Source organism: Gadus chalcogrammus, chromosome 5 (genome assembly GCF_026213295.1).
Source record: "Gadus chalcogrammus isolate NIFS_2021 chromosome 5, NIFS_Gcha_1.0, whole genome shotgun sequence".
In the NCBI taxonomy this organism is placed as follows: Eukaryota; Metazoa; Chordata; class Actinopteri; order Gadiformes; family Gadidae; genus Gadus; species Gadus chalcogrammus.
The window spans coordinates 19056558-19084406 of NC_079416.1; the positions used below are offsets into that span (position 1 = coordinate 19056558).

The 27849-nt window shown below is 51.0% G+C and overlaps 1 protein-coding gene across 1 annotated transcript; it reads right to left on the minus strand.

Moving 5' to 3' along the window:
- Window positions 1-723: 723 nt before the first annotated feature.
- On the minus strand, window positions 724-27766 carry paplna (papilin a, proteoglycan-like sulfated glycoprotein). Its single transcript, XM_056591332.1, has 27 exons — window positions 27614-27766; window positions 26270-26320; window positions 25925-26028; window positions 22751-22811; window positions 21917-22019; window positions 21147-21277; window positions 20491-20614; window positions 20134-20214; window positions 19168-19340; window positions 18375-18498; window positions 17351-17477; window positions 15412-15616; window positions 14477-14656; window positions 13865-14015; window positions 13356-13439; window positions 11553-11748; window positions 9774-9858; window positions 8644-8770; window positions 7603-8059; window positions 4894-5055; window positions 3726-3853; window positions 3467-3521; window positions 3012-3158; window positions 2249-2376; window positions 1923-2031; window positions 1154-1329; window positions 724-911 (listed from the first exon to the last, which is right to left on the minus strand). Exons 2-27 carry the CDS (start codon window positions 26318-26320, stop codon window positions 754-756), a joined length of 3627 nt encoding a protein of 1208 aa, XP_056447307.1. The 5' UTR covers window positions 27614-27766; the 3' UTR covers window positions 724-753.
- Between the last annotated feature and the right edge of the window lie 83 nt (window positions 27767-27849).

Genomic DNA, 27849 nt, shown 5'->3' on the forward strand with positions numbered 1-27849 from the left:
ACTTACCAAATTAACTTAATTAATCTGAATAAAACATACAGCGCCCTCTTTAAAATACCAATGCTTTGAAAAGTGTGATAAACCTCTACTGAACAGATGGGGGCGACAGTGAGAAGGAAGGCTGTCCATAACATGTACTCGTCTTCAAATACTCTCTGAACAGAGTTTATGCCGTAGTCTTCTGCTGACTGAAAACCAGTATTTCTCTACTCAATTTCAGGTTAATCAGTAGTTTCCTACTCATTTTGAGGTTCTCAGTTACATCAACATCTTCATAATTCGAATGTCTTTGATGATACGTTTTTTTTACGCCGTCCAGATTTCAAAGTTCATGCTCGAAATGCAACGTTATCTTCCTGGTTTCCCAAGACCCCCCCCTCCCAAACCCCACCGCCTCCTGACCCCAGATGCACCCCCCCTCACCATCTCTAGCCCCCTCCCCCATCTGACCTGGAGTGACCTTTACCATCTACTTATGAAGACATGACTTCACCAGGCCCTCATCGCTACGCTGATCCCTTGTTTTGTGTAAACCCAACCCCGTCTCAGCGTCTCTACGGAGCCACGCCTGCTGTCCCACCGCTGGTCGGACCGCAACCTTTTACCTTTGACCTCCGACCCTAGTGAGCGGTACCTTCAGTCTTTTCAATGGGATCCTGTGAAGGCAGCGTCCCCCCCCCCCCAGAGGTAAGCAGCATCCTGGGGGTCCTCGGGGGGGGGTCCTGGGGGGGTCCTGGGGGGGTCCTGGGGGCCCTAGCCCCGCTGGTGGGCCCTGCGGGTGGAGCGGGCGTGGCGGGTGCAGCTGCCGCAGCAGAAGCTGGAGTAGTAGGAGTTGGAGCAGAGGCGGGCGTAGACGATGAGCTCACAGTTGGCCAGGTCGGGCTGGTCCACGCAGTCCGGGGGGAGGTCCACTGTGGGGGGGGGGGCACAGGGGTTAGAACACACACATGGTACACACACACAGTTTATAACGCACACTTAGTACACACAAACACACACACACACACACACACACACACACACACACACACACACACACACACACACACACACACACACACACACACACACACACACACACACACACATAGTGTGACACAACGGAAGGGAGACAGTGACAGACGGACAGAGAGAGAGCAGGGGGTTCCCTGACCTTGCTTGCTCCTCCTCGTGACCTTGACCTCGGCGGCGGCGCTGACGGAGTAGATGCCGGTGTAGGCGTTGCAGGTGTACGTCCCCTCGTCGGCCGGCTGGGCGTCGCTCACCACCAGGCTGCCGTCGGGCGACGCCCGCACCTTCACCCCGTCGGCCCGCACCGGGACGCCGTTCCTACGGCAACGGGACCAGCGTTAGCATGGTGGTGGAGTTACCATCGTGAAGAGATCAGTCTACCAGCCTACCCAGTGGACTGTAGTAAAGGTTGCTCATCTCTCCGTCACACATCAAGGTGGACACGCCCACTTGTGATATCAGAAGAGGCCGATTTCCAAAAACGGCTTGTAACGGCTAATTACACTCACACCTGGTGGGATAATATCTAACCTTTAACATCGAATTGGCCAAGATAGTAGTTATCTTTAAATGCTATAAGTGCTTATTTCCTCTGATTGCTACCAGGTGTCTTCCAGGAGGATGTCTACATTTAACATCACAAAGTTGTAAAGCTTTGTTATGAGCACAATCACACAAGTATGTGGCCAGTAAAACTAAAAATGGAGGACTCCGACCGTTAAAACATCTAGGAGGATGAAAATACAACAAAAACATCAGCGTAAAATATTCACAAAGATCAATAGATAATACATCCTAGTGTCCTCTTTTTGGCCTTTGTTGATAGGAGTGATTATTAGCTAAAACCTGACGGCAAAGAATCGTGCGTTGACTTAGCATCGCTAACGCTATGCAAGGAAGTAGCTTGCTACCGGGACCAGCCGACGTTGACGTTGTCCCCGGAGACGACGCAGGGCAGCACGGCGGTGTCGCCCTGGGTGACGTGGACGTTGGTGGGCGCCGTGGTGATCCGCAGGTCGGCTAGACGATCACAGAGCAAACACCTTAACCCCTGGTTTGGAAAAGCTTGATGCTAAGCTAATTGAGTTAGCATGAGACTAATTGTAACATCAGTGTCATGATTTGGTTGTTGGACACTCGCATATTGACATTAGAATACATTAGCATATCATAGATCTGAGTGTATTAGATAACGTTTGCATTGTTAGCATGTAGCTTTGCCGTTGATGAGCATCACCTTTCACCCTGAGCTGCAGCTGTCTCTGTTCCAGCTGCTTCTGATTGGACGCTGTGCAGGTGTAAACCCCTGAGTCACCTGACCTCAGCTGGCCAATGGTCAGCGTGCCCTCGGAATTCTGGGTAATTCTGTGACGAAGACAAAAGGAAACGAGCATGAGGCCTGTTGGATTGATGAGGTGATACAAGGATGTGTCTGTCTGTCTGTCTGTCTGGACTCCGTGTGTGTGTGTGTGTGTGTGTGTGTGTGTGTGTGTGTGTGTGTGTGTGTGTGTGTGTGTGTGTGTGTGTGTGTGTGTGTGTGTGTGTGTGTGTGTGTGTGTGTGTGTGTGTGTGTGTGTGTGTGTGTGTGTGTGTGTGTGTGTGTGTGTGTGTGTGTGTGTGTGTGTGTGTGTGTGTGTACCTGGACTCCGTCAGTGTGTGTGTTCGTACCTGGACTCCGTCAGTGTGTGTGTGTGCGTACCTGGACTCCGTCAGTGTGTGTGTGTGCGTACCTGGACTCCGTCAGTGTGTGCGTGTGTGTGTGTGTACCTGGTCTCCGTCAGTGTGTGTGCGTACCTGGACTCCGTCAGTGAGTGTGTGTGTGTGTGTGTGTGTGTGTACCTGGACTCCGTCAGTGTGTGTGTGCGTACCTGGACTCCGTCAGTGTGTGTGTGTGTGCGTACCTGGACTCCGTCAGTGTGTGCGTGTGTGCGTACCTGGACTCCGTCAGTGTGTGTGTGCGTACCTGGACTCCGTCAGTGTGTGTGTGTGTGTGTGCGTACCTGGACTCCGTCAGTGTGTGTCCCTCTCTGGTCCAGTGGATGGTGACGGAGGAGAGGGCGGAGGCCGGCAGGATGTGACACGGCAGAGTGGCCGTCTGGCCGGACCGCAGCTCCATCACCGAGGGGGCGGAGCTCTGGATGCTGAACCTGGGGGGGGGGGGAGCAACAATCACATAAACATACAGTGCACACATCATGGGGGGGGGCACATACACATATATTATAAATATCATGGAGGGGGGGGGGGCAAATACGGATATATTACACACATCATGGAGGGGGGGGGGGGGGGCAAATACGGATATATTACACACATCATGGAGGGGGGGGGGGGCACATCCATTACACACATCATGGAGGGGGGGGGCATACACATCATGGCTCATCATTAGGGGGGGGGATAGGGTGACAGGTGTTTCAGAGATGCAGGTAAGCAAGCGAGAGAATGTTTTTACCTGGGTGAAGGTCCGTCACCCGGTAGTGGTTCTGTTGGAATGGGTTGAGATCCCTCTGGGACACACACACACACACACACACACACACACACACACACACACACACACACACACACACACACACACACACACACACACACACACACACACACACACACACACACACACACACACACACACACACACTGTGTGTTAACCTGAGACAGACAGGTAGGTGTCTGTGTTTACCCGAGACAGACAGGTAGGTGTCTGTGTTTACCTGAGACAGACAGGTAGATGTATCGGTGGTCTCGCTCTCGGTCCTGCGTCGCCACACACAGGTACCACCCGGCGTCGGCCATGCTGAGCGGACCGACCAATAGGGAGCCATTAGGCTGCTGGTGGTGTCTGAGGTACGAGAGGCCAAGAGGTCGAGAGGTCAACAGTGGAGGTCATTGCATGTTATTCATTGAAGTATTTCTGTCATGTGAAAAGTGTGATGAAACTTTTATGATGAAGAAGATCAAAGAAGTTCGTCGTCAGGGAGACAACAACAGTTGAACTTTGACCTCTGATTATTTATGGCCAAGTTAATTGTAAAAAAAAATCTGAAAATAGATAAATGTAAATAAAACAATAGAGTGATTAGATGCTGCAATCACTAAAGGCCCAATATAAACATTTCCTCCAAAAGGGTGATTTTGTTCCCTCGTTGGTTTCAAGGGATTCTGGTTCATTCCAATACAATTAAAAAGTCAACATTCCTTGCATGTTGCTGTCACACCAAAATTGTACCGGGGGCGAAAATTGTATCGCCTACGTATTCCGCGTTGGAAACATAACGTCATCGTTCGACGCGATTGTCCGTTGCCAGGCTGGTTTCAAAAAACATTTGTTGCCAAAGACAAAATAACATAATACAGATAACAATTGTTTTTACTTTATATTTGTATTTTATTGAATTTAGCTAGTAAACTGAGTGTTTAAAGTGTATCATAGTCTAGCTAGCTTGTATTAATACACTCAGTTTACTACCTAAATGTGATTAAACTATTAAATACAATAAAAATATAAAGTTAGCTGCGCTAATAAATGTCATATGTAAAATAAGTGTTATGTGTTTAAGGTTATTTCGTCTTGTGACGCTCAATAAATGAGCGAGAATGTTCGCGAATGTTCATCGTCCGTTGCCAGGCAACGTTCGAGGCGGTCGTCCGTTGCCAGGCAACATTCGAGGCGATCGTCTGTTGCCAGGCAGGTTTGGAATTTTTCGAACGCAGATTACGTAGGCGGTACAATTTTCGCCCCCGGTACAATTTTGGTGTGACAGTACGTCCGTGATATGGACGTCAAAGGGTTAACAACGTGCGTGCGTGTGTGCGTGCGTGCGTGCGTGCGTGCGTGCGTGTGTGTGTGTGCGTGCGTGTGTGTGCGTGCGTGTGTCTGACCTGCGGGTGGAGAGCGGTTCTCCGTCCCGCCGCCACTCCACGATGAGGGTGGAGGAGGGCGGGGGGCTCACCCTGCAGGGCAGCACCGCCGTCTGGCCCACCAGGGCCTCCACCCGGGACGGGTCCGACGGGTCGATGGTCACACCCCCACCTAGGGTCAGACTGGGGGAGGAGGGGGGAGAGGAGAGGAGGGGGAGGTGAGAAGAGGAGGAGAGGAGGGGGGGGGAGGAGGAGAGGAAGGGGAGAGGAGGGGGGGAGGAGGGGGGGAGGAGGAGGGTAGAGGAGAGAGAAGCGGAGAGAGGGGGAGAGGAGGGAGGAGAGGAGGGGGGGGAGGAGGAGAGGAAGGGGAGAGGAGGGGGGGAGGAGGAGGGTAGAGGAGAGAGGGGGAGAGGAGGGAGGAGAGGAGGGAGGAGAGGAGGGGGGGAGGAGGGAGGAGAGGAAGGGGAGAGGAGGGGGGGAGGAGGAGGGTAGAGGAGAGAGGGGGAGAGGAGGGAGGAGAGGAGGGGGGGAAGGATAGGAGAGGAGGAGGGGAGGGGGGATGAGGAGAAAGGAGGCAGGAGTACAAGGAAGGATAGAAAGAAGAAGAAAGAAAGATAGAAAGAGGTAAAAATGAGAGTGAAGTAGAACGAAAGAGAGTAAATATCAACAGAGGAACAGAAGAAGAGAGATGGAGACAGAGCCAGAAAGAAGGGTCACTTTATGCTCCACTGTTGGTCCGGTCACTGGTCACCACAGCAAGCATAAAGGAGAGCCACGTTTGGGCCCTGATTGGTCGGTCAGAGGGGTCAGAGGTCAGAGAGAGAGAGGAGGTCAGACTGGCTCATCAACACCTGGTACGACCCAAACTGCCCAGAGAAACACCCGCCACGCCAAAGTATTAGTACTCTACTGTTTCACTAGTTATACTATTATTAGTACTACTTTACTGCCAGTAGTTTACTACTAGTAGTGAGAGGGAGTATTGTACTGTAGTGTACTAGCTAGTACCAACACGATAGTAATAGTACACAAACTATCAAGAATAATCCTAGTAGTACACCGTGTACTACTAGCATTACTCTTGCTTTACTGACGACCCACCAGAGCTCAGAAGCACTAAAGCTTTATTAGGTCTGGGCCAATAGGACATAATCAAATATGTACATTTTGGACCAAAATATCTCAATATAGATATTGTGATAATACTGTAGGGATGGCTATTTGTGCATTCACTAAATATTTACAGAATTCGATATTTGATTGATAATCATCGGTAATGATGATTTAATGACTAAGTGGGTAAAGGCAAGTCAAAGTCAGCTATAACAGTCTGGTAGGTTCATATGAAATAAGCATATTTTTATCGTATGGAATATTTTGCCCAGCATTATTACGGGGTTTCACTTCACTCACTGCGACAGGGGATGAACCTGAGAAAGATAGATGGGACAGAGACCACCTATACCGGGTTCACTGGATCAAAAACTGCTCTCTGCTGGCGGGACAGACAAACTGCATCTAAGCTCATCAGACAATTTGTTCCGTCCACCAGAAATGTCTCTGAGTTTATACTCTACACAGTCTACAGTAATAGAAATCTGTAATAATTTGTAGTCTGTATAGTTCAATACAAAAAAATTCTCACTCAAATAACACTGACATTTAGGAATGAATAATGTACAGGAGACCATAACTGGAATATTCAATATTAATGCAGAGTTAAAAGTCTGAAGGTAACAGTAATAGCAAGGTGCTGAAATCATCTATTAATAATTAATAAGTAATAATTTGTGAAGAAACTAGAAGATGTGTAAACAAATATCGGAAGAATGTAAAAACATTGAGGCGATGACACCCAGAAACCACAGGAGGCGACAGAGAGCGTTGTGTTTTAGTGACGACAGAGAGACAGAGGACACCACGACCAGTATGAAACATCACAGACAAACCTTTATTAGTTCAGTTAAACATGACAAACAGAGGTGACAACAGAGGTGACAACAGAGGGACCCAGATGGCGACAGACACACTGAGGTAGTGGTAGATTAACAGACCAACACAAACACGGTAGTAGTAGAAAGTAGCCAAAAGTCCCAAGAAGCAGAGAAAAGTGTCCAACAAGGTTTGCTGTGAAGCGATCAGGGGACCACCCGAGATTTTTTCAAGTTAAGAGCGGGCAACAAAATAAAAGTATCCCAAGGAGGCGAGTGTGAGTGCACATTGAGCTTTTAGTAGTGAAACAGGTATATTTCTACGAGAAATGGGAAACAAGAATTGGAGGTTATAATAATCCTCATGAGGCCGGGGAGCCTGGGAGGAAACACGCTGAGACTTCATCGGTGTAGTAAACACACGCGGTCATCTTTAAACATTTGGGGGTGTAGCTCCATCGCTACGCCCTCGGAACCCGGGCTCCGTCAGGGCAGGGGCCCCCGTGGACGACGGCTACGCCAGCGAGCCAGAGGTGGAGGTAAGGGGGGAGGCCGGGGAAGGAGGAGGCGGGAGAGGGGGGAGGCGGGGGTGAAGCCGCGCCCCCAGAACCACGGTGGAAGGTGGAGGTCTCACACAGTGGAGGGTGGGGGTCTCACACGGTGGAGGGTGGGGGTCTCACACGGTGGAGGGTGGGGGGGTCTCACACAGTGGCGGGTGGGGGTCTCACACAGTGGAGGGTGGAGGTCTCACACAGTGGAGGGTGGGGGGGTCTCACACAGTGGAGGGTGGGGGTCTTACCTCGCTGCCGGGCCGGCGCTCTGCGCCGCGGTCCCGAAGGTGGGCCGACGGGGACGCAGGTGGAGGCGGGCGCGGTGCGCGTGGGAGGCGGCGTTGCCCCCATGCCGGGCGACCCCGGCCCCACCCGGGGCGGTGAAGACCCCCCCCATGTCGCGGCCCACACCGGGCGTGGCGCCGCCGCCACCGACGGAGGTGGCACCCCCTGCTGGAGGTCTGGAGGCGGGGCCCCTGGAGGCAGGGCCGATGGGGGCGGGCCCCGGGGTCCACTGGGCCGACGCCGGTCCGGACGGACACGCCTGCTGGCACTCGGCGCGGGTCATGAAGTTGTTGTTGTTGCCGTGGCAGTTCCCGTACCAGAAGTGGACGCACTTGCCGGCGATGACGTCGTAGTGGAAGCGAGCGGTCCAGTCGGCGCAGGAGCCGGCGGCCTTGGGCAGCGTGCAGACGGTGCGCTCCACTGGACAGGAAGGAGAACACAGGAGGACAGGAAGAAGGAAGGGTTGGCAGGGATTTCTACAACTCTAAACAGCGGAATGGTGGGATGGGCGCCATCTACAGGTCGAAGAGGTGAACCTCTCCTTCTGTCGTCACATGTGATCGGCTCAAATGAGTGTCTGGTGATGTCCCCGGGAACCATCCCATATAAATCCTAATTTGGGTTTATAATCAATAATAAATCAAATTTGAGTTTGCTGTTTTCGACCTGTAGACGGCGCTCTAGAGGTCAGTCATCCCAATCACTAGGTTAACCTATTCCCCGGACACAACAATGATAGCTAGGATAAGATGCTACATGATGCTAAGTTCTAAGTGCAATAAGTGTGTACATCAAGTGCCAGGAAGTACAACTTGCAACAGCGAAACGGTGAGATGGCGCCCTCTACAGGTCGAGGAGGTGAACGTCACATGTCTGTCTGTCGTCACACGTGATTGACTTAACTTAATATCTGCTGATGTCTCCGGGAACCACACCATATGAATCCTGGGTTTACAATCAATAATTAATCAGAGTTGTGGGGCGTGTGGTGGGCGTGGCCTCACGGTGGTGGGCGGGGCACTCCTCTCCGTTGGGCCCCCCCGCGGGCGTGGCGCGGTCGTAGCAGCAGCCGAAGACGGTGGTGCGGCACTGCAGGGCGTTGGTGGTGGGGAGGGACGCCGCCGCCGCCGCCTGGGGAGCCCGGGAACACGGCGCCGGGGGAACCGGAGACACGGGGAGAACACTGAGTGCAATGTGGGCTCAGGAGGAGGGGAACGACCACGGTGGAGAGCTTTAAATAAGAATGTTGGAACGGGCGGCGGTTCCACTCGCTTAGCGTGCTAACCGGCGTAGCGACCCAGCGTGGAGGCAGACCTGTGGTCCAATGCTACACCTCTCTCTCCCCCTCTCTCTCTCTCTCTCTCTCTCTCTGGTGCTCTCTCTCTCTCTCTCTCTCTCTCTCTCTCTCTCTCTCTCTCTCTCTCTCTCTCCTCTCTCTCTCTCTCTCTCTCTCTCTCTCTCTCTCTCTCTCTCTCTCTCTCTCTCTCTCTCTCTCTCTCTCTCTCTCTCTCTCATAAAGGCAGATGTATATTATGCACCAATGGTTCCTCTTTATTTGTGAACGTCTAGTCTGATTCGTATCACTGAATTTATACTTCAACAACACAACCCCTTTCCCTTGGCAGAGGATCCTTCCTCACCAAACCATGTCTAAGTGTAAAGCTAGCGCCTCTTGTCTAGCGAAGAAAAAGCACAGAAAGTTGAGGTTCTTTCTTTTTTAATAGCTATGTATCGTATCTTTTTTGGGATGTTGGATTTTGAATGGCCTCTTTGTAAAATATACAGTTTTACTCTCAAGTGAGGCATCAATGGGGAAATCAGTCCCTTTAGTCTTTGTTAATACAGCTGTCATTGGTCACATCGTGGGTCAGCTGATCCTATGACCTGGATCTATCCCCTCATCAAATGGGTCTCACCATTTTTCTGAAGAAGACCCAAGAGGGTCGAAACGTTGCTGTTAACTTTTTAATTAATATATGAATATGGGAGCTTAAGCAGTGCTGCGGACATACCATTTCTTTCAGGGCTCATAGATGCCTACATGTAGACGGCGGTTGTCGGGGTCTGAACCCCCAGAGGACTCAGCAGGCTCCCCTGCTCCACAGATCCGTTCTGTAACGGTCGGTAAACTTACGGTCGGTGCGGCCGCCGCGTGTTCCTGGCAGCCCTCCCTGCTGGGGCCCTGAGCCGGGGTCACTCCGTCACGGCAGCAGCCATAGCTAACACACACACACACACACACAGAGAGACACAAACACAGAGACAGTGAGAGAGAGACGCACAGAGACACAGTGAGAGAGACACACACAGATACACAGTGAGAGAGACACACACACACAGACACACACAGAGACACAGTGAGAGAGAGACACAAACACAGAGACAGTGAGAGAGAGACGCACAGAGACACAGTGAGAGAGACACACACAGATACACAGTGAGAGAGACACACACACACACAGACACACACAGAGACACAGTGAGAGAGAGACACAAACAGAGACACAGTGAGAGAGAGACACACACACACACACACACACACACACACACACACACACACACACAGTGCGAGAGACACACACACACACACACACACACACACACACACACACACACACACACACACACACACACACAGACACACACACACAGACACACACACACACACACACACACAGAGAGGGAGACACAGTGAGAGAGACACACACAGAGACACAGTGAGAGAGAGACACACACACACACACACACACAGATACACAAACATACACAGAGTCACAGAGAGAGACACACACACACACACACAGACACACACACACACACACACACACACACACACACACACACACAGACAGACAGACAGACAGACAGACAGACAGACAGACAGACAGACAGACAGACAGACAGACAGACAGACAGACAGACAGACAGACAGACAGACAGACAGACAGACAGACAGAGACACACACAGAGAGAGAACAAGTCAGAGAGAACAGGACAGAGGGAACAGGACAGAGAGGAACAGGACAGAGAGGAAAGGACAGAGAGAACAGGACAGAGAGAACAGGATAGAGAGAACAGGACAGAGACAACAGGACAGAGACAACAGGACAGAGACAACAGGACAGAGAGAACAGGACAGAGGGAACAGGACAGAGGGAACAGGACAGAGGGAACAGGACAGAGAGAACAGGACAGAGAGAACAGGACAGAGAGAACAGGACAGAGGGAACAGGACAGAGAGAACAGGACAGAGGGAACAGGACAGAGAGAACAGGACAGAGGGAACAGGACAGAGAGAACAGGACACTCTGTACCCATCAGCCGCCTGGTAGCTGCAGGACAGACTGTTCAGACCCGCGACCGCAGGACAGGCTAAAGATAGTCCCGAAGTGTCGGGGGAACGTAAACCACTCTGGCTGCAGAGAACCCGCTAGGCCGTTATAAACCCATGTCCCACGTCCCCGGAGGCCAAGCCCAAACCAGGCCCGTAATTTAGACGCCTCACACGCCACCCAGCGCGGCCGCAGTGTAAATACTGGTTGGTCCTGGGCTTTCTCCGCTAGCAGCCCTGGGCTGAGTTAGCGGTTAGCTTAGTTAGCGCTGGGCTGAGTTAACGGTTAGCTAACACAGCCCTGGGCTAAGTTAGCGGTTAGCTAACATAGCGCTGGGCTAAGTTAGCGGCTACCTAGCGTAAAGCCGTGCTTAGTTAGCGGTTATCTACGGCAGCGCTGGGCTGAGTTATCAGCTAGCTAATGTAAAGCTGGGCTGAGTTAGCGGTTAGCTTACGTAGCGCTGTGCTAAGTTAGCAGCTACCTAGCGTAAAGCCGGGCTGAGTTAGCAGTTAGCTTACGTAGCGTTGGGCTGAGTTAACGGCTAGCTTACGGGGCGCTGGGCTAAGTTAGCGGCTAGCTACCTGGTGCCGGTGCAGTATTGCTGGGCGTCGGTGGGCGGGGCCACCGGAAGCTCCTGCACCCGGGGACAGCCGAGGCCGCGGGGCCCGCCGGCCGCCACGCGTCCGTCAGGGCAGCAGCCGTACTGTGATTGGCTGCAGTGGATGGCGGGGGCGGAGCTGTGGGGGTCGTGCACGGTGCCGGTCGCCGAGCCGTGGCCTGCGGAGAGGAGGAGGGGGGGGAGGTACACATGTCAGTCGTTGATTAGCATTCGGATCCCCTTCCTCCCTCCCCTGTTGAGGAGGGGATGATGGGGGCGCCGTTCGTGGGGTCGTTGGGGTCTCAGGGTCACGGGGTCTCAGGTTCAATGCTCAGTAGGGGAGTCCCCCCCCCTCCCAGCTGTGAGTGGGATGCTTGCAGCGTGCGGATGACACCAGGCGGAGGTGAACTCCAGCGCAGAGTGGATCAGAACCTTTATCTAACCGATGAGCTGGTTTACTGGTAACCGGGAGGTTGCTAGTTCGATCCCTTGCTAGGCTCATCCGAGTGACGAGGTGTCCCCGAGCAAGGGGACCTCACCCTCACTGCTCCCGGCAAGATGGCCGTCGCCTGGCATGGATGGGTGAATGTTGCAAAGTATTTTGAGCGGCCACTGGTTAGAAAAGCGCTTTGTAAACACAGTCCGTTTACCACCCACCATTTTACAACAGGGAGGGCCTGGCTTTAACCCTACCAGGGTCGGGTTGGGGGTGTGATTCCCAGTGTGTGACGAAAGTAGCATGCTTACGATGTTTGCCGACGATATGAAAACATCCCCCAACTCCCTCCTATCCGTCTCTATTTGTACACAAACGCAGAGCAGGAAGGGGAACAACATCGGAACAAACCCAAGAATTCCTTTTCAATAGCATTCCGGGGAGCGCTGGGCCGCCTGTACTGTCCCGGGGGTGAGGGGGTGAGGGGGAGGAGGGGGAGGCGGGGTGGGGTGGGGGTACCGGGCAGAGTACGTCAGCAACAGGCCCATGCAGCACAGCCCAGGTCAGTGGGCGCACTCGCTAGCACACTCGAGTGAACAGCAGATATTTAGATCAGGCTGACGCAGAGATGGGATGTCCAGAGGCTCTTTATAATAAGGGGGGGAGGGGGGGGGGGGGCACAGGGGCGATGAACTAGGGGGGGCTGGGAGGGTTTGGATGTCAGTCACAAATGGGACACTTTTCTGAATTGGTGCACTGGGGACACGCAAATGCATTTCACTTCATTTATTTATTTATTTTAAGGACAGTGCACATTAATCTACATTTCTGTAAATGTGGCAGTGTTAGTCAGCAGGCCAATTTTCAACTGTAGCCCTTTAGCAAGATGTCAAGCTAGGCACAGGATGGCTGAAAAGCAAAACAGATTAGGCTTTGCTTCTGTCGTCGGTTCTCCTGGGAACAGGGGGTTCCATGGGAGGGTTCTAGAATCAGGGGGGGTTCTGTGTTCCAAGGGGAACCAAATCAATCATGATGGAGAGAGATTCGATGAGAGATGTTCAAGTTTTAGGTATTAACTTGGAGATAATTTACTATTATTATTCGGAATATATTTTCATCCAAAGTGTCCTAAAGTGAATTCAGATACACGGTTGAGGGGATTTGGGCATTCTGCACAGGGATGACGACCGGTAGGCTGTCGACAACAGGGATCAAACGCACGACCTTCTGTCTTGGATTTAGATGCCTATACCAAGACTAAACTATCCTGACGGTTAGGTTTAGGTAAGGGTTGGGTGAGGTTAAGGTCTGGGTTATGTTCGAGGGAGGAGAGTCAAGAGGGATTCTAACCTGTGGTGGGCACCTCTGGAACGTAGGGGGTGAATCCGGTCTGTGTGTTGTCATGTCCTGTGGGGTCCTGAACGCTGGGAACCACTGAAGATACAGGGTCACAAAACACCAAGTTAACAACTGAAGATACAGGGTCACAAAACACAAAACACGACGTCATTCACTCGTGTTATCTGCACAATTTTTGATAGCTTTTCCTTTACATATGATCCCTATTCTGTGTTCTGAATATGTGATTGCCTCTTGCAAGTAAGTATGGAAAAATATCTTCTTCCAAACTTTTCAAGTTGTGTCATGAACATGGAAAACCCCATAATAATAAATTCAGTTTCATTCATACTCAAAAAACCTCAAGTAGTCGCAGCCAAACCACAATAAACCATCCTTTAGTTTCACTTTGCTTTCACTTTCACTTTGAGTGTGGTTCTCCAGAGCAGAACCAGGCCGTCTGATTGGCCGTGGTTCTCCAGATCAGAACCAGGCGGCGGTCTGCAGGCGGTCAGACTCACGCTGCGGCCGGCGGCAGGCCTGGCTGTTGCAGCTCTCGGCGGCGGCGGGTTGGGGCTGGGCGGAGCAGCGCTCCACGGGGTACAGGTTCCGGTCGGCGTCGGCGCACATCACCCGGCGGTCCCTCAGACCCCCGCCGCAGCTCCGGGAGCACTGAGGACCCGGGAGAGGACAGAGGGGTGAGCGGGGTCGCACTCGGGTCGAGTGAGGAGCGGCGTGGGTTCTGGGTATTATGGGATGTGTTGGATGTGTATCAACAAAGACAGAGAGGAGAGGGAATCCCGGGGGTTGTTGAACTCAGATGTCCTGTTGAATAATATCATGGACCCCCACCTCCTCATAATGCTGTGGATGTATCTCCCATCAGAGATGAGGAGGAGTGAGTTAGTTTGGGTCTGGATGTGTGTGTGCAGGACTGTGTGTGTGTATGCAGGTCTGTCTGTGTGTGTGTGTGCAGGTACTTGTGTCTTTATGCAGGTGTGTGTGTTCGTGTGTGTGTGTTCGTGTGTGTGTGTGTTCGTGTGTGTGTGTGTGTGTGTGTGTGTGTGTGTGTGTGTGTGTGTGTGTGTGTGTGTGTGTGTGTGTGTGTGTGTGTGTGTGTGTGGTAAACCCACCAGTCCCCAGTCTCCAACGTGCCAGCCAATCGCGCGGCGTGGGCAGGGCGCCATCTGGCAGGCCTGGGCGGCGAGGGGGCGGGGCAAGGCGCTGCAGGCCGCCTCCTCCAGCCTCATCCCCCCGGACCCCACGCAGGTCACCTCCCGGGTCTGGTCCCCGGCCCCGCAGGACACCGAGCACTGGGGGGGACCGGGGGAGAGACTGTCAACACCCTCATCCTCCTCACCACCACCTTCATCATCATCATCAGCCTCACCCCTCCCTCCTCCTCCTCATCATCATCATCATCATCATCACCACTACAACATCATCATCTCTGCCACCTTCATCACCACTACCACTACCACCGTCATCCTCATCTCTATGACCTTCATCATAATCATCATCATCATCACCACTACCACCTTCATCATAATCACCATCATCCCCACCATCATCATCATCAGGGCTCCCCTCATCATCAACGTCACTCCCACTATCAGCATCGTCATCATCACTATCTTCACCACTATCACCTTCATCATCATCAAGACCATAGCCACCACCAGCTTCATCATCATCATCACCCCTCCCAATCATCATCATCACCCTTTCCCACCTTCATCATCATCACCACCACCACCTTCATCCTCATCCTCATCATCACCAGTCCCCTCATCATCATCACCACCATCCTCCCCACCATCATCATCATCACAACTCCCCTCCTCATCATCATCAACCCAACTACCACCTTCATCATCACCTCATCATCATCATCACCATCATCCCCACCATCATCATCACGACTCCCCTCATCATCATCATCATCATCATCAACCCAACTACCACCTTCATCATCATCAACCTCATCCCCGTCCCCTCCTCATCCTCCCCCCCATCACCGCTCCCCCCCTCCCCCACCTCCCTCCCAGCGGGTTCGGGGGGGCCCTACCTGGCTCCAGCTGCTGACGCTGTACTCTGCACACCTCTGCATGTTGCAGGTCTGCAGAGTGGGCGGGGCCTCGGAGAAGGCCGCGCAGACGGCGTCCTCCACCACGCGGGGCCCAGATGCATCATGGGACACGCACTGGACGCTGCGCAGCTGGGAGCCCCCCCCGCAGGTGACCGAACACGTGTTCCACTCCCCCATCGTCCAGCTAAAGGGGGGGGGGGGGGGGGGGAGAAGTTAGATGGAAAGGGAACGGGGGAAGGTCAGAATCGCCCAAATATGGACTTCCAGTTCAGAAGGAATTATGGCAGGTTAAGAGCGAGTGGGACGGGAGAATGTTAGAATGTGAAAGCGTCGTCGTCACTCACCGTTAGCTACAACACACTACTGGTCCACATCTATCTACTATGGGGTCATTTAGTGACTCAACGTCTTCGAGGCGCCATGAAGGAGCAGGCCGGGGTTAGGGTGGCCTCTTGCTCAAGGGCTCTATCAGGATATTGGGACTCGAACCCAGAGTGTTAGACCCAGCTGGATACCCCCCCCCCCCCCCCCCCCCCAGGCCCCTAAACACTATGCCCTTTGACCCTGGAAGTGCTCAAATGAGCGTTAAACACCAACCGACATAAAAGCCACACTAATTGACGGTGATGGGGAGCTGGACCCGCTAAACTGTTTTGTACAGCAATCAGGGAGCTCTAGGGGTCAAAGGTCACATGAAGTAAAGCTCTCTGATGTGACCCCCCCCAATGAGAGGCAGAGTGTAGCTCGTCATGGGTTTTGTCACTGCCGCCTGATGCTGTGGGAGAACAGGCCAGTGCTAACGCTAAACGTAGCGCTAATACTGAACACAGAGGCTGAAGCTTACCACTGGTGCTAATACTGAACACGGACGCTGAAGCTAACCACCGGTGCTAATACTGAACACAGCGCTAACCACTGGTGCTAATACTGAACACAGACGCTAACCACTGGTGCTAATACTAACACAGAGGCTAACGCTAAACACTGGTGCTAATACTGAACACAGGCTAACATTAAACACTGGTGCTAATACTGAACACAGAGACTAATGCTAAACACCGGTGCTAATACTGAACACAGATGCTTATGCTAAACACTGTTGCTAATAGCTACATACACTATTAAGGAAACACAGGAGCTAACGCTAGGGAAAGCTCAAACACTTCTGAGGAAACAGAGGCCGCGGTCAAATTAGAAATCCAAAAGATTCTGTCAAATTCCAGCGGCCGGGAATTTGTCAAGTAACTCCCTAAAAACGATTTTAGGGAGTAAGGATAACAAAATGGATGATTGATACACATTTTGTTTTAAAAATGTGATTTGTTGTCCTCTCCCCTCCATGTTTGAGCTGGGGAACAGGTCCAGCTAGTCCGGCCTGGAGGTGACCCGTAGGAGGTTACCTGGAGGGCCCAGGCCTCTCTGTGGGGCTCCACAACAGTGGGGCGTACAGGAACGCCATCCTTATGAGACACACCAGCGAAACAAGCTGCTTCAACAACCATCAGCCCCACCACCACGTCTTGGCAGAGCCACTCATCATTAGCCTTAAACATTAGCGTCTTGGACTAGACTATAAAACAGCCTACATAAAACTGTAACTACATTAAATAATACAGTGTCTATACCCTAAAATGTGAATACGGCCTTCAATCTAATAAATCCCAGGCCTTATTCTTTATTAAACAAACCATTAAGCAATATTGCAGTATTACTGCAGTGTTACTGCAGTAATACTGCAATATTGCTTAATGGTTTGTTACTGTTTGTTACTGCAGTGTTACTGCAGTAATGCAGCAATACTCCTGGGAATAATCCATACTCAAGAGCCTCATATTAAACATGTATCATATATATTCTCAGTACAGCGTCAACAGGGCCACGTGATAACTTGAATCGTCCCTGGTCTGTCCTGGCGTACCTGTTCGTCAGGGGGCAGGCCTGGGCGTTGCAGGTGCGATTGCTCGAGGGTCGGGGCAGGGAGGCACACAGGTAGTCGGGGAACACCTCGTTATCGATGGCACAGAACACCAGACGGGACTGGAAGCCTGGAACAGGGGTCCATCAGAAAACTCATCAGGAACAGAAAGCAGCCAAAAGACAAATTCCAGATAGGAAACCACAGCACTGGTGTGTGTGTGTGTGTGTGTGTGTGTGTGTGTGTGTGTGTGTGTGTGTGTGTGTGTGTGTGTGTGTGTGTGTGTGTGTGTGTGTGTGTGTGTGTGTGTGTGAGTGAGTGCTGATCAGCTGGCCTGACAGAATCACCAGTTAATCAATCCTTTCATGGGACAAACACACTCTAACGCACACACACACACACACACACACACACACACACACACACACACACACACACACACACACACACACACACACACACACACACACACACACACACACACACACACACACACACACACAAGCAGAGGCACACGCACACGGACAAGCAGAGGAACACGCACACACACACACACACACACACAGGCCCACGCAGATGCACAGACACACACTGGCTGACTCACTGATGTCATAAAAGATTCCAGGGCACTTATCCCAAAGAGTAGGAGACTCCCCGGTGTCCTGGCTACAACTGCCCAACCAGGCTCATTCATCCGGCCCCCTAATCATCCTCCTGTATAATTGGCTTATTCATTAATTCCCTCACTCTCCACCTCAAGCTGGTGTGTGGTGAGCATTCTGGCACAGATTCACTGCCATGCATCACCCAAGTGGGTGCTACACACTGGTGGTGGTTAGTGAGGTCCCCCCTTCACTGTTAAGCGTCTTTGAGTGTCCGGAAACCGCTATATAAATTAAATCAATTATTTGTTACTGGTTTGAGCTCAATCCAATATGAGCCTTAACGACGTTGTAAAAATGACCCAGTGGTCAGCGATCGATACCGTGGTCGTCAGACATAACGACCAGGTGGTAAGGCCTCTCACCTGATCCACACTCCTTGCTGCAGGCCGCCCAGGAGCCGTAGCTCCAGAAGTACCCCTGCCGAGAGCGTCCGTTGGGAAGGTAGTACTCAAAATCGACCCCCTGGTTTGGCTCCTGGCTGATCATCTGAAATGGACAGAACCACCCGTTAACCCATCCGTTCATTGGACAATGGTAAATGGTAAATGGACTGCATTTATAAAGCACTCAAAGCGCTTTACAATACTGCATAACAATCACCCATTCATGCACACATTCACACGCCAACGGCGGCATCGGCCATTCAAGGCGACAGCCAGCTCGTAGGGAGCAGTTAGGGTGAGGTTAGTGTCTTGCTCAGGGACACCTCGACACTCGGCTAGGAGGAGCTGACCTTGGACTAGCAACCTTGGACTAGCAACCTTGGACTAGCAACCTTGGACTAGCAACCTTGGACTAACAACCTTGGACTAGCAACCTTGGACTAACAACCTTGCGGTTACCAGCCAACCCGCTCTGCCTCCTGAGCTACTGCCTCTCCAGACCACCACTGATGAATGGCAAAGACTGTCCAACTCTCATTTGTTTTCCGTTTCATGTCTCCATCTGGGATGACCACAGATGGTGACTAACTAAATAAAGACAGCAATAAATCATACATAAGAAAAAAGGAGAAAAAGCAAGAAATTATCTGTGAGCGACTGTTAGAAGAAGTGATGGTCTATCAAGGAAATGACTCATAGATATGGGGGATTGTATCCATTGTCAGAACCATTGCTGTGTTCGTTCTGAGGTTCTGAGGTCCTGGTTCCTCACCTCGATGACGAGGGGCTCGGTGGTGGGGCCGCGGCCGATGATGGTTTCGGGCGTGTTGCCCCCCTCTGGTCCGCGCTGGTAGTACAGCACAGTGCCGGCCACAGGGGTGGAGCGGGAGAACTCGATGACCCAGTGGCCGTTCAGGTAGTACTCCCCCCGCAGGTTCTTGATGGCTGAGCCGAGGAGGAACCGATGAGCAGAGGAGCAGAAGAACAATGAGGAACAGAGGAACGATGAGGAGCAGAAGAACAATGAGGAACAGAGGAACGATGAGGAAGAGAGGAACGATGAGGAGCAGAAGAACAATGAGGAACAGAGGAACGATGAGGAACAGAGGAACGATGAGGAAGAGAGGAACGATGAGGAACAGAGGAACGATGAGGAACAGAGGAACGATGAGGAAGAGAGGAACGATGAGGAACAGAGGAACGATGAGGAAGAGAGGAACGATGAGGAACAGAGGAACGATGAGGAACAGAGGAACGATGAGGAACAGAGGAACGATGAGGAACAGAGGAACGATGAGGAACAGAGGAACGATGAGGAAGAGAGGAACGATGAGGAAGAGAGGAACGATGAGGAACAGAGGAACGATGAGGAACAGAGGAACGATGAGGAACAGAGGAACCAAGGGCCAACCGCTAAACCCTCAACCGCGCAAGCTAAAATACGCTAGGAGACGAGCTAATGATATTGATCACTTTATACAATTATTTGTGTGTTCTTGTATCATTTAACCTGATTGTGTTTGGTTAAAAAAATAACTCTTTGACTAATCGAGAAGAAAGGATATCTAAACGAGCTAAACGGTTTGTTAGTACGACTCAAATAAATGTATTTCCATCGCCCATTTGAAAACAACAGAGACAGCGCTTAACAGATTGTGTTTAGGGATTTTAGGTGTTTAGGGAACTATTCAAATCCCAATAGAGACAACGACAGTTCCCAGTCTTTGCTGGGGCTCACCGAAGTAGTTGCGAGTGGGCGTGGTCTCTGTGATGCGGATGCTGGTCGCGCCTACAGGGATGATGAACATCTGGTTGTAACCTGCGGGAAAAAGACAGTTTATTCATAAAGATCTGTCCTATAAAGACCATTTATTCATAAAGATCTGTCCTATAAAGACCGTTTATTCATAAAGATCTGTCCTGATGCAGTTAGGCTAACACTGAGGCTAATGCTAATGCTTATGCTAAAACTAACGCTAAGGCTATTCATAAGGCTAACACTAGGGTTAATGCTAATGCTTATGCTAACACTAAGGCTAATTCCTGAGGCTTACACCAGGGTTAATGCTAATGCTACTGCTAGGGCTAGCCGTACCGTTGGGCAGGCTCTGGACAGAGAAGGTGTTCTGGACGCGGCGGCAGGACTGGCCGCTCCCCCCGCACTGAAGACACGCATCCTCCTGCTGGGTGGACTCCAGGAGGTTGTCACAGCCCAGACGCTGAGGCACACGCACACACACACACACACACACACACACACACACACACACACACACACACACACACACACACACACACACACACACACACACACACACACACACACACACACATACACAAAAGCAGAGGAACACACACACACACACGTACACACACAGACGAACAGACACACACACGTACACACACAGACGAACAGACACACACACAAGCAGAGGCACACCGACACCGACACACACACACACACACACACAGACAAACAGACAAACAGACACACACAGACACACACACACACACACACACACACACACACACACACACACACACAGCCGTCCAAGCCCACAAACACACAGGAGGGAGAAAATATGTTTCTTGTTGTTAAAAGGGTCAAACAGGGTTTGAATTAAAGAATAAGAATAAGTCTGTAAAATATCACATGAACAGCCAACCTAACCGGGAGTGACCGGTCATAACCGGCGGAGACCGGTCATAACCGGCGGAGACCGGTCATAACCGGCGGTGACTGGCGGTTACCTTGCAGACTCCGCCCACGCAGACGTCGCGGCGGCCCGGGTGGCAGGGCGTCCCGTCGGCCACGGAGCTGCGGTGGCGGTAGAAGAAGTTCTCCCCGCGCGGCATGCAGTTCAGCTCGCACGGGTTCTCCGCTGCGGAGGGGCAGGGGTCAGAGGTCAGGGGTCAGGAGACTCGACCCAGCCAGACAGGAGCTCCGGGTTCAAGTTCCATGCTAGCTGCGTCATGGCGATGCTAACCCTCTAGCTCAGCCAACCAGCTTCTGCTCTTTCGCTCATTTGATGACACTCAATTATTATGTAGTCAACAAAAGACTCAAGACTCAAGTCCTCGCACTTAAAAATAGTACTTAGTAGCAGTAGTATTATTGTGTGGCATCTTATCCTAGCTATCTTTGTTGTATACGGGGAATGGGTGAACCTAACAATTGTTAGGGCCTGGCACTTGGTTCTATGAACATCCTTACTGTACTGACAGCAATATATTGTTGTTTCTCCTTCTTTTGAGAAATGTAACTATTGCAAGTCGCTTTGGATAGTGTAAAAAATAAAAATGTAGATAGTATTTGGAATAGCTAGTCGTATAGCAAATATATGTGCATACAATATATGTACGTACATATGTACATATGTACGTATGTACGACTTCGATATTGTACGTAGTAAACAAAAGAGCGTATTCTCTAGGAGGGGACATCGATCTGACGGTGGTGAAGTGGAGCCCGAGGATGTGTTGGTCGGTGTGAGTCATTTGTGTGTGTTTTGAGGACGAACCTCCGTAGTAGGGGAGCCACTTGTAGCGTTTGCCCTGGAAGTCGGTCCCGTCGAACTGAGAACACTGCTCCTCACGGAAGTCCCTGGAACCTTCCGGACAGTCCTGCTCCGACCGAAAGGAGAGCAGAGGGAGAGGTCAGAGGTTAAACACATCCCTGCCGTCGACGTCAAAGGGAGATGAACGCTAAATGAAGCAACCCAACACTTGAAAATGACTAGCGCAAAAGGGTTCAAGAAGTCGCACGAAGTTGCTATGATGCAAACAAGAAAGTTAATTGCCAACTCCCTAAGTCAGTGACTCTACGGGAAGTCGATGACATTATTTGATCATTTATCACTCTGAGGACTGCTTTCATCGTGTGAAAACAAGAATAGGTCAGACACTTAAAGGTCCCATATTATACCACCAGGTGTGAGTGTGATTAGCCGTTACAAGATGTTTTGAAAATCTGCCCCTTCTGACATCACAAGTTGGCCTGTCCACCTAGATCTATGACGGATAGATGAGCAACGTTTGCTACAGTCCACGGGGTAGGCTGGTAGACTGATCTATCCAGCACACATCTAGGTGGACACGCCCACTTGTAATGCCAGAAGAGGCAGATTTTCAAAACAGCTAGTAACGGCTAATCACACTCACACCAGGTGGTATAGTATGGGATCTTTAATGTGCAAGCTTGACCAGTTGATCAGTAACAAAACGTTAAACGCTCCCACACTTGACAGGCAAGAAAGGGGAAACGTTTTCTACGGTGAAAGGGATAAGGAGACAGAGGCAGACGGTAAACGGGGAATGACAGTAACACAGGGGGACAGGTGAGTCCATGGGTTCACCTGGACGTTGCAGGAGCTGTAAGACTTGTTGGGACCCACGCAGTTGTGTCCGCCGTCCGTCCTGAACAGAAAGAATCAGAAGCAGGATGAGCAAGAGATCGTGGGTCTAAAACCAAGGGGAGGAACGTGAGCAGTCCAACATCTGAGAATTAAAACAGAGAAGCTCCTCAAAAGTGCCTGTGAAGTAACAGATCATCTTCCTGAACAGAGCAGAACTCAGCAGTAACAGAATACAGGAATACATATCATAGAATCAAACATTTTGGAGTGATTTGTTTATGGATATAGAACAAGGTGTGTTCTTGACATCAAGTACCAGTCATAACTCTTTCATCACACACACACACACACACACACACACACACACACACACACACACACACACACACACACACACACACACACACACACACACACACACACACACACACACACACACACACACAGGAATGCATATACAGTCAGAACAGCCTTTGCATTGCCCCAAAGGCTTGAATCCAACAGACAGACAGACAGACAGACAGACAGACAGACAGACAGAAAGACAGGTAGGCAGGTAGACCGGCCGAAAGAACTATTCCTCCAGGCGTGTCAACAGAGAGACACATCAAAGCAACCTTTCACTTCAACGACCTGATCCCTCACAGCTCCAAACCAACGTCTGGATGGTGAACCCGCCGTTGTAACCTGGTATGAAGTGACGCTCTGTTCTAAAGGTCACGCTTACTCCCTTACAACAGGACAACCAAACACAATGTCAAACACAACGAGAAAACGGCCCGGAGGTCGGAACGGAAACAAACACCAAAGACTACAGTTTGAGCAGCACTCATTTTAATTCAGTACCAGGATTACTTTGAAATTTCTCCATTTTAAAAAATCTAGCCATTTGTGACATCACACATGGAGGGGTGCAAACAGAGTGGGGGTCTACTCCTGGGATGGACATGCTAGCTTTATCTGCGGAGGGAGGGCAACACTGTGTTAGAATTCAGGGAAAGAACCACGGTTCTGAAGCGAGACGTAGCGGCATGCTTATAAAAGGGGACATATTATACCACAGGTGTGAGTGTCAATCCACCTAGATGTATGTCGGATAGATGAGCAACGTTTGCTACAGTCCACTGGGTAGGCTGGTAGACCGATCTATGCAGCACACATCTAGATGGACACGCCCACTTGTGATGTCAGAAGAGGCCGATTTCCAAAACGGTTTGTAACGGCAGAATGATGGACTCCACCCCTTTAATCTGCGGTAATGATACGGGATCGGGACCGGGTTTCTGATAAAGCCCGACCACACTGTGACTCAGAGTACAGGAGAAAAGCCTCCTGGGAGTTCTGAGAAATCAGCCCAACAAGACAAAACATGGTCCCCCCCCCGCCCCCCCCCGCCCCCGCCAAAGTACCCATCATACTCTTAAGTCAGGCCGTGACTATCAACCTGGTCTCCATGGAGACGCACGTCTAGACCAACACTCTGATTGACTCACTGGCTCACACTCTGAGGGCGGGTCCGGACACTGGAGAACCTACTACAACCCTCTAGAACAGGGCTGGTTCTAGACACAGGACTGAGGGTGGTTTCAGGGTTATTTATGTATCATTTACAGTTTGTTTCTGACTGGTCGGCCATTTGGGTTACGTAACAGAAATTCTCCCTTAGTTGGACCACAGAATTGACCTGAACTCAACTTTGAAGGCTTGCACCGTGGATGCAAGCAGAGACAGCTTGTGAATATCGACATCAGTGTATACCTTAAGGAAACGACTCCCTTTAGAACCCACTAAATCACGCCCTCTCGCCTCAGGCCACTGTCAGCATCGCGGGCACCTGACGTGTCGGAGCGGATATATGGATTCATCACCAATGCTCTGCTCGTGGGCCTTGTCTCGCCCACACTCCTAACGTCAAAGGTTCCCTTCCCTCGGGCTCCTGACACGAGCACACGAGCGCAGCGTTCTCTCGGGTCTCAGGTATTCACACGGTAAACACCTTGCCTGGCTGCGGCCGTAGGGGAGATAGCGGCGGTCGTGTGGACATAACACCGCCGCCCGGTCGGGGAAGCACACGGACGGCCCTAGCTAAGGCTGCGTTGGTTTTTAAAGATTCATTCGAGCATTTTAATGCTTTATTCATGAGAGATACAACGAGAGTAAGACAGGAAGGTATGGGAGAGAGACAGCGGAGGGCAGGCCGCCAATGACCGCCGGCTGGCATCAAACCCGGGTCGCTTATAATAACGTTAATGTTTGCGTCCTCCCTTATCGTGTATTTGATGTATTTTCTTTATAATTTCGGGTAGTTTTACCGTTTCTCTTTACATTTTTACTACTCTCCTGTGCTTGCTGCTGTGGACCCGGAATCTCCCGTTATCCTGGATAAAAAAACCACTCTCTTATCTCTAGCTGGAATATAAACAGTGTATAGTGCATCTTCTGGAATACTTGGGGGGGTAAGAGCCCCTAATTTGGGCTAAAGGGGAATCTTACTTGGGAAGAGACGTCTGCCCGGGGTGTGGTGGAACATGGACATAAATAGATCAAGCTTGATGACTATAAGGGTTCACCTCCTGCTTGTTGTATTAAAGAATAACAACCGTGTCAGAAGAATGACAGCACAGAGGCCCTGGAGGAGCAGAAACAGCCTGAACCTGCCCCAACTGGACCCAGACACAAAGGCAGGATCAGCTCACCGGTCTTTACACGTACCTGCAGGCCAACCTCTGACAAAGGGCTAGCCCCCGTCGGACCGGGACCACGCCCTGTTCCCTCTCTGCCTGAGTACGTCGAGATCTTTCTCTCTCCCTCTCTCTCAGAAAGAACACAACATCACGACCTTTTAAAAAGGCACAGAAATGGTCCCCCTTTGGGTGTCGAATCAACTGGCATATAATCGCTTAATAAGAATCAACAATCATTTATATGAAACATTATGCACCAAAGAGACGGAGAGGGGCAGAGAAAGGGATGAATAGTTCATGTGTGAGTGAGTGAGTGAGTGAGTGAGTGAGTGAGTGAGTGAGTGAGTGAGTGAGTGAGTGAGTGAGTGAGGTTGTGTGTGTCTGTTTCTGTGTGTGCGTGCGTTTCTGTGTGCTCAATCAAACCGCCTCTATGTGAACTGCCCGTCTACACGCTCTACATCCAGACCCGTGCGCTGCCCTAGCGTGGTACCTCTGGGTGATGCAGCGTCTGGTTCTCATGGTAACGCCGCTTCCACAGGTGCGACTGCATTCTCCGTACGGCCCCCAGGGCTCCCAGTTGTCTCCGGTGGGCACCTGCGGACAGACGGCCGGTCCAGAGCCCGTTACAGATCACTCACTACTGGGTGATGGACGGCCTTGATCTAAAGCGGCGCTCAGTGAGGATGAGACACAGGAAGGGGTTAAGGAGCAAGCAGGGGTCAGGGGTCAGGGGGGGGGGGTGGGGGGGTCGTGCTCTAGGAGGACCACAGGTAGACCGTGGGCACCGGGGATCAAGCCCGGCCGTATTCAGCTGTGTTTGAGGGTCTTTAGTTACCGTGAGTGCTGGTACCAGGAGCAGCGGGAGGATGGCCAGAGACACCAGCATCTGGGAGGAACCACACGGGAGAGTTAGGCCTCAGAACTCCTGGTAGACGACCAGACCTGCTACGTCTGACCTGCTATGCCTGTTTTTAGGCAAGTTTTGGGGAAGGCCTAGTGGACTGAACTAAAAACAGGCAAGGACCACTTTCTGCGCTGGCCATCAGGGTTGGCCTGATACTCAGATTGCCTCTTTATCTCTGTGATACGTAAAGTGAGTGCTTTCTCCCCCTGACTGCTCAAACGACCCGAACCACGATGTCACGCGTGAGGGACTGTGAGTACGTCAGCTCAGTGGTCCTGCGTTTGGCCCCCTGTGGAGAGTATCTCTGGGGCCTCAGACCTGGGGGTGAAACCCATCCTCACACAACCCGACGCTGCCTTGCCTATGGGTTCAGTGTTTATACTGAGCTGTAATGCGAACCAGCTTGGAACCACTTGGTTTGTTTACCCAGGTCCGCATTTCCTGTCAGATAACCCCAGAGCAGGAAGAACTGCTGGTGGATCGACCTGCTTCTGATGGACTGCTATGGCAAATGTTAAATTAAATCCATCAGAACCTTTATCTATACGGGAAAGAGCGAGGAGAGGTGACGTCAAGGTTTTATCCCTGATTACCAGAAAACGATTAAAAGATGAGTTTAAGTTTAACTGTAGAAATGTAGAAAAGAATGGCTCAAATATTTTTGGATTGTATTGTATTTCTGGGTATACGTATATTGTGTGTCATTTTGTATATGCATTACCAAAATACAGTTTACCTAATGTATAACAATAATATAAGCATAAGCGATTTAACTGATGAATTGATTCATGTTATTAAAGAGCCTGTTGAAAGTTCGCACAGGGTAACGGTGATTTACTGTGAGGAAGTCAAGCCAATCGAATCAATACTATTTCAATAAAGTCTCGATTGTCCAAGAGAGCGTCCGCCCCGTTTCTCGATCACATCTTTAGAAAGAATAAATTATTATGTAGTCTTTAAACGTGTCAGTTGAAGGATAAGTACTCCTATCATTCATAAACATGCCTTGTTGAAACATAAACATGCCAAAGTCGAATCAAATCCCAAAGTTTAATAACGTGCGCACTGCGCAATCACTGACAATCACATTTAAATGAACCACCACCGTTTACCAGGCACACTCATGTTATTATCTCCTCATCAACTATTTTTTGGCTGTAAAGAATGAAGGCACTCTTGCAATAAGTGGTTCCCCCGCTAAACACTGTTTAACCGTTTGAATAAAACGGTGAAAACAACAACCTTACCCGAGTCTTGTTTAAGAAGAGAACTTACTTTGTAAGTGATGATCGCGATCCACGGGACTGCTAAACGCCTGGTAAAGCTCCTCGGGGCGGACTCAGAGGAACCCGGTGTGGCCCACACTGTGTGGAGGTGGTCCTGATATAGGACGGGAGGCAGGCTGGTCCCCGCTCCCTCCGCTGGGGGCTCGACAGGAAGCGCACAGGAGGAGGAACAACTCGCGGATCAGTGTGCTACTCCTGCAGTGGCGGCGCACTCACGGCTCCTGT

Coding starts and splice junctions, on each gene's coding strand:
- paplna (XM_056591332.1), bottom strand. CDS start 26,320: ATGCTGGTGTCTCTGGCCATCCTCCCGCTGCTCCTGGTACCAGCACTC. Junction 26,029..26,269: donor TCCTGGTACCAGCACTCACG/GTAACTAAAGAC, acceptor GTCTGTCCGCAG/GTGCCCACCGGAGACAACTG. Junction 22,812..25,924: donor AGACGCTGCATCACCCAGAG/GTACCACGCTAG, acceptor CTTTCTGTTCAG/GACGGACGGCGGACACAACT.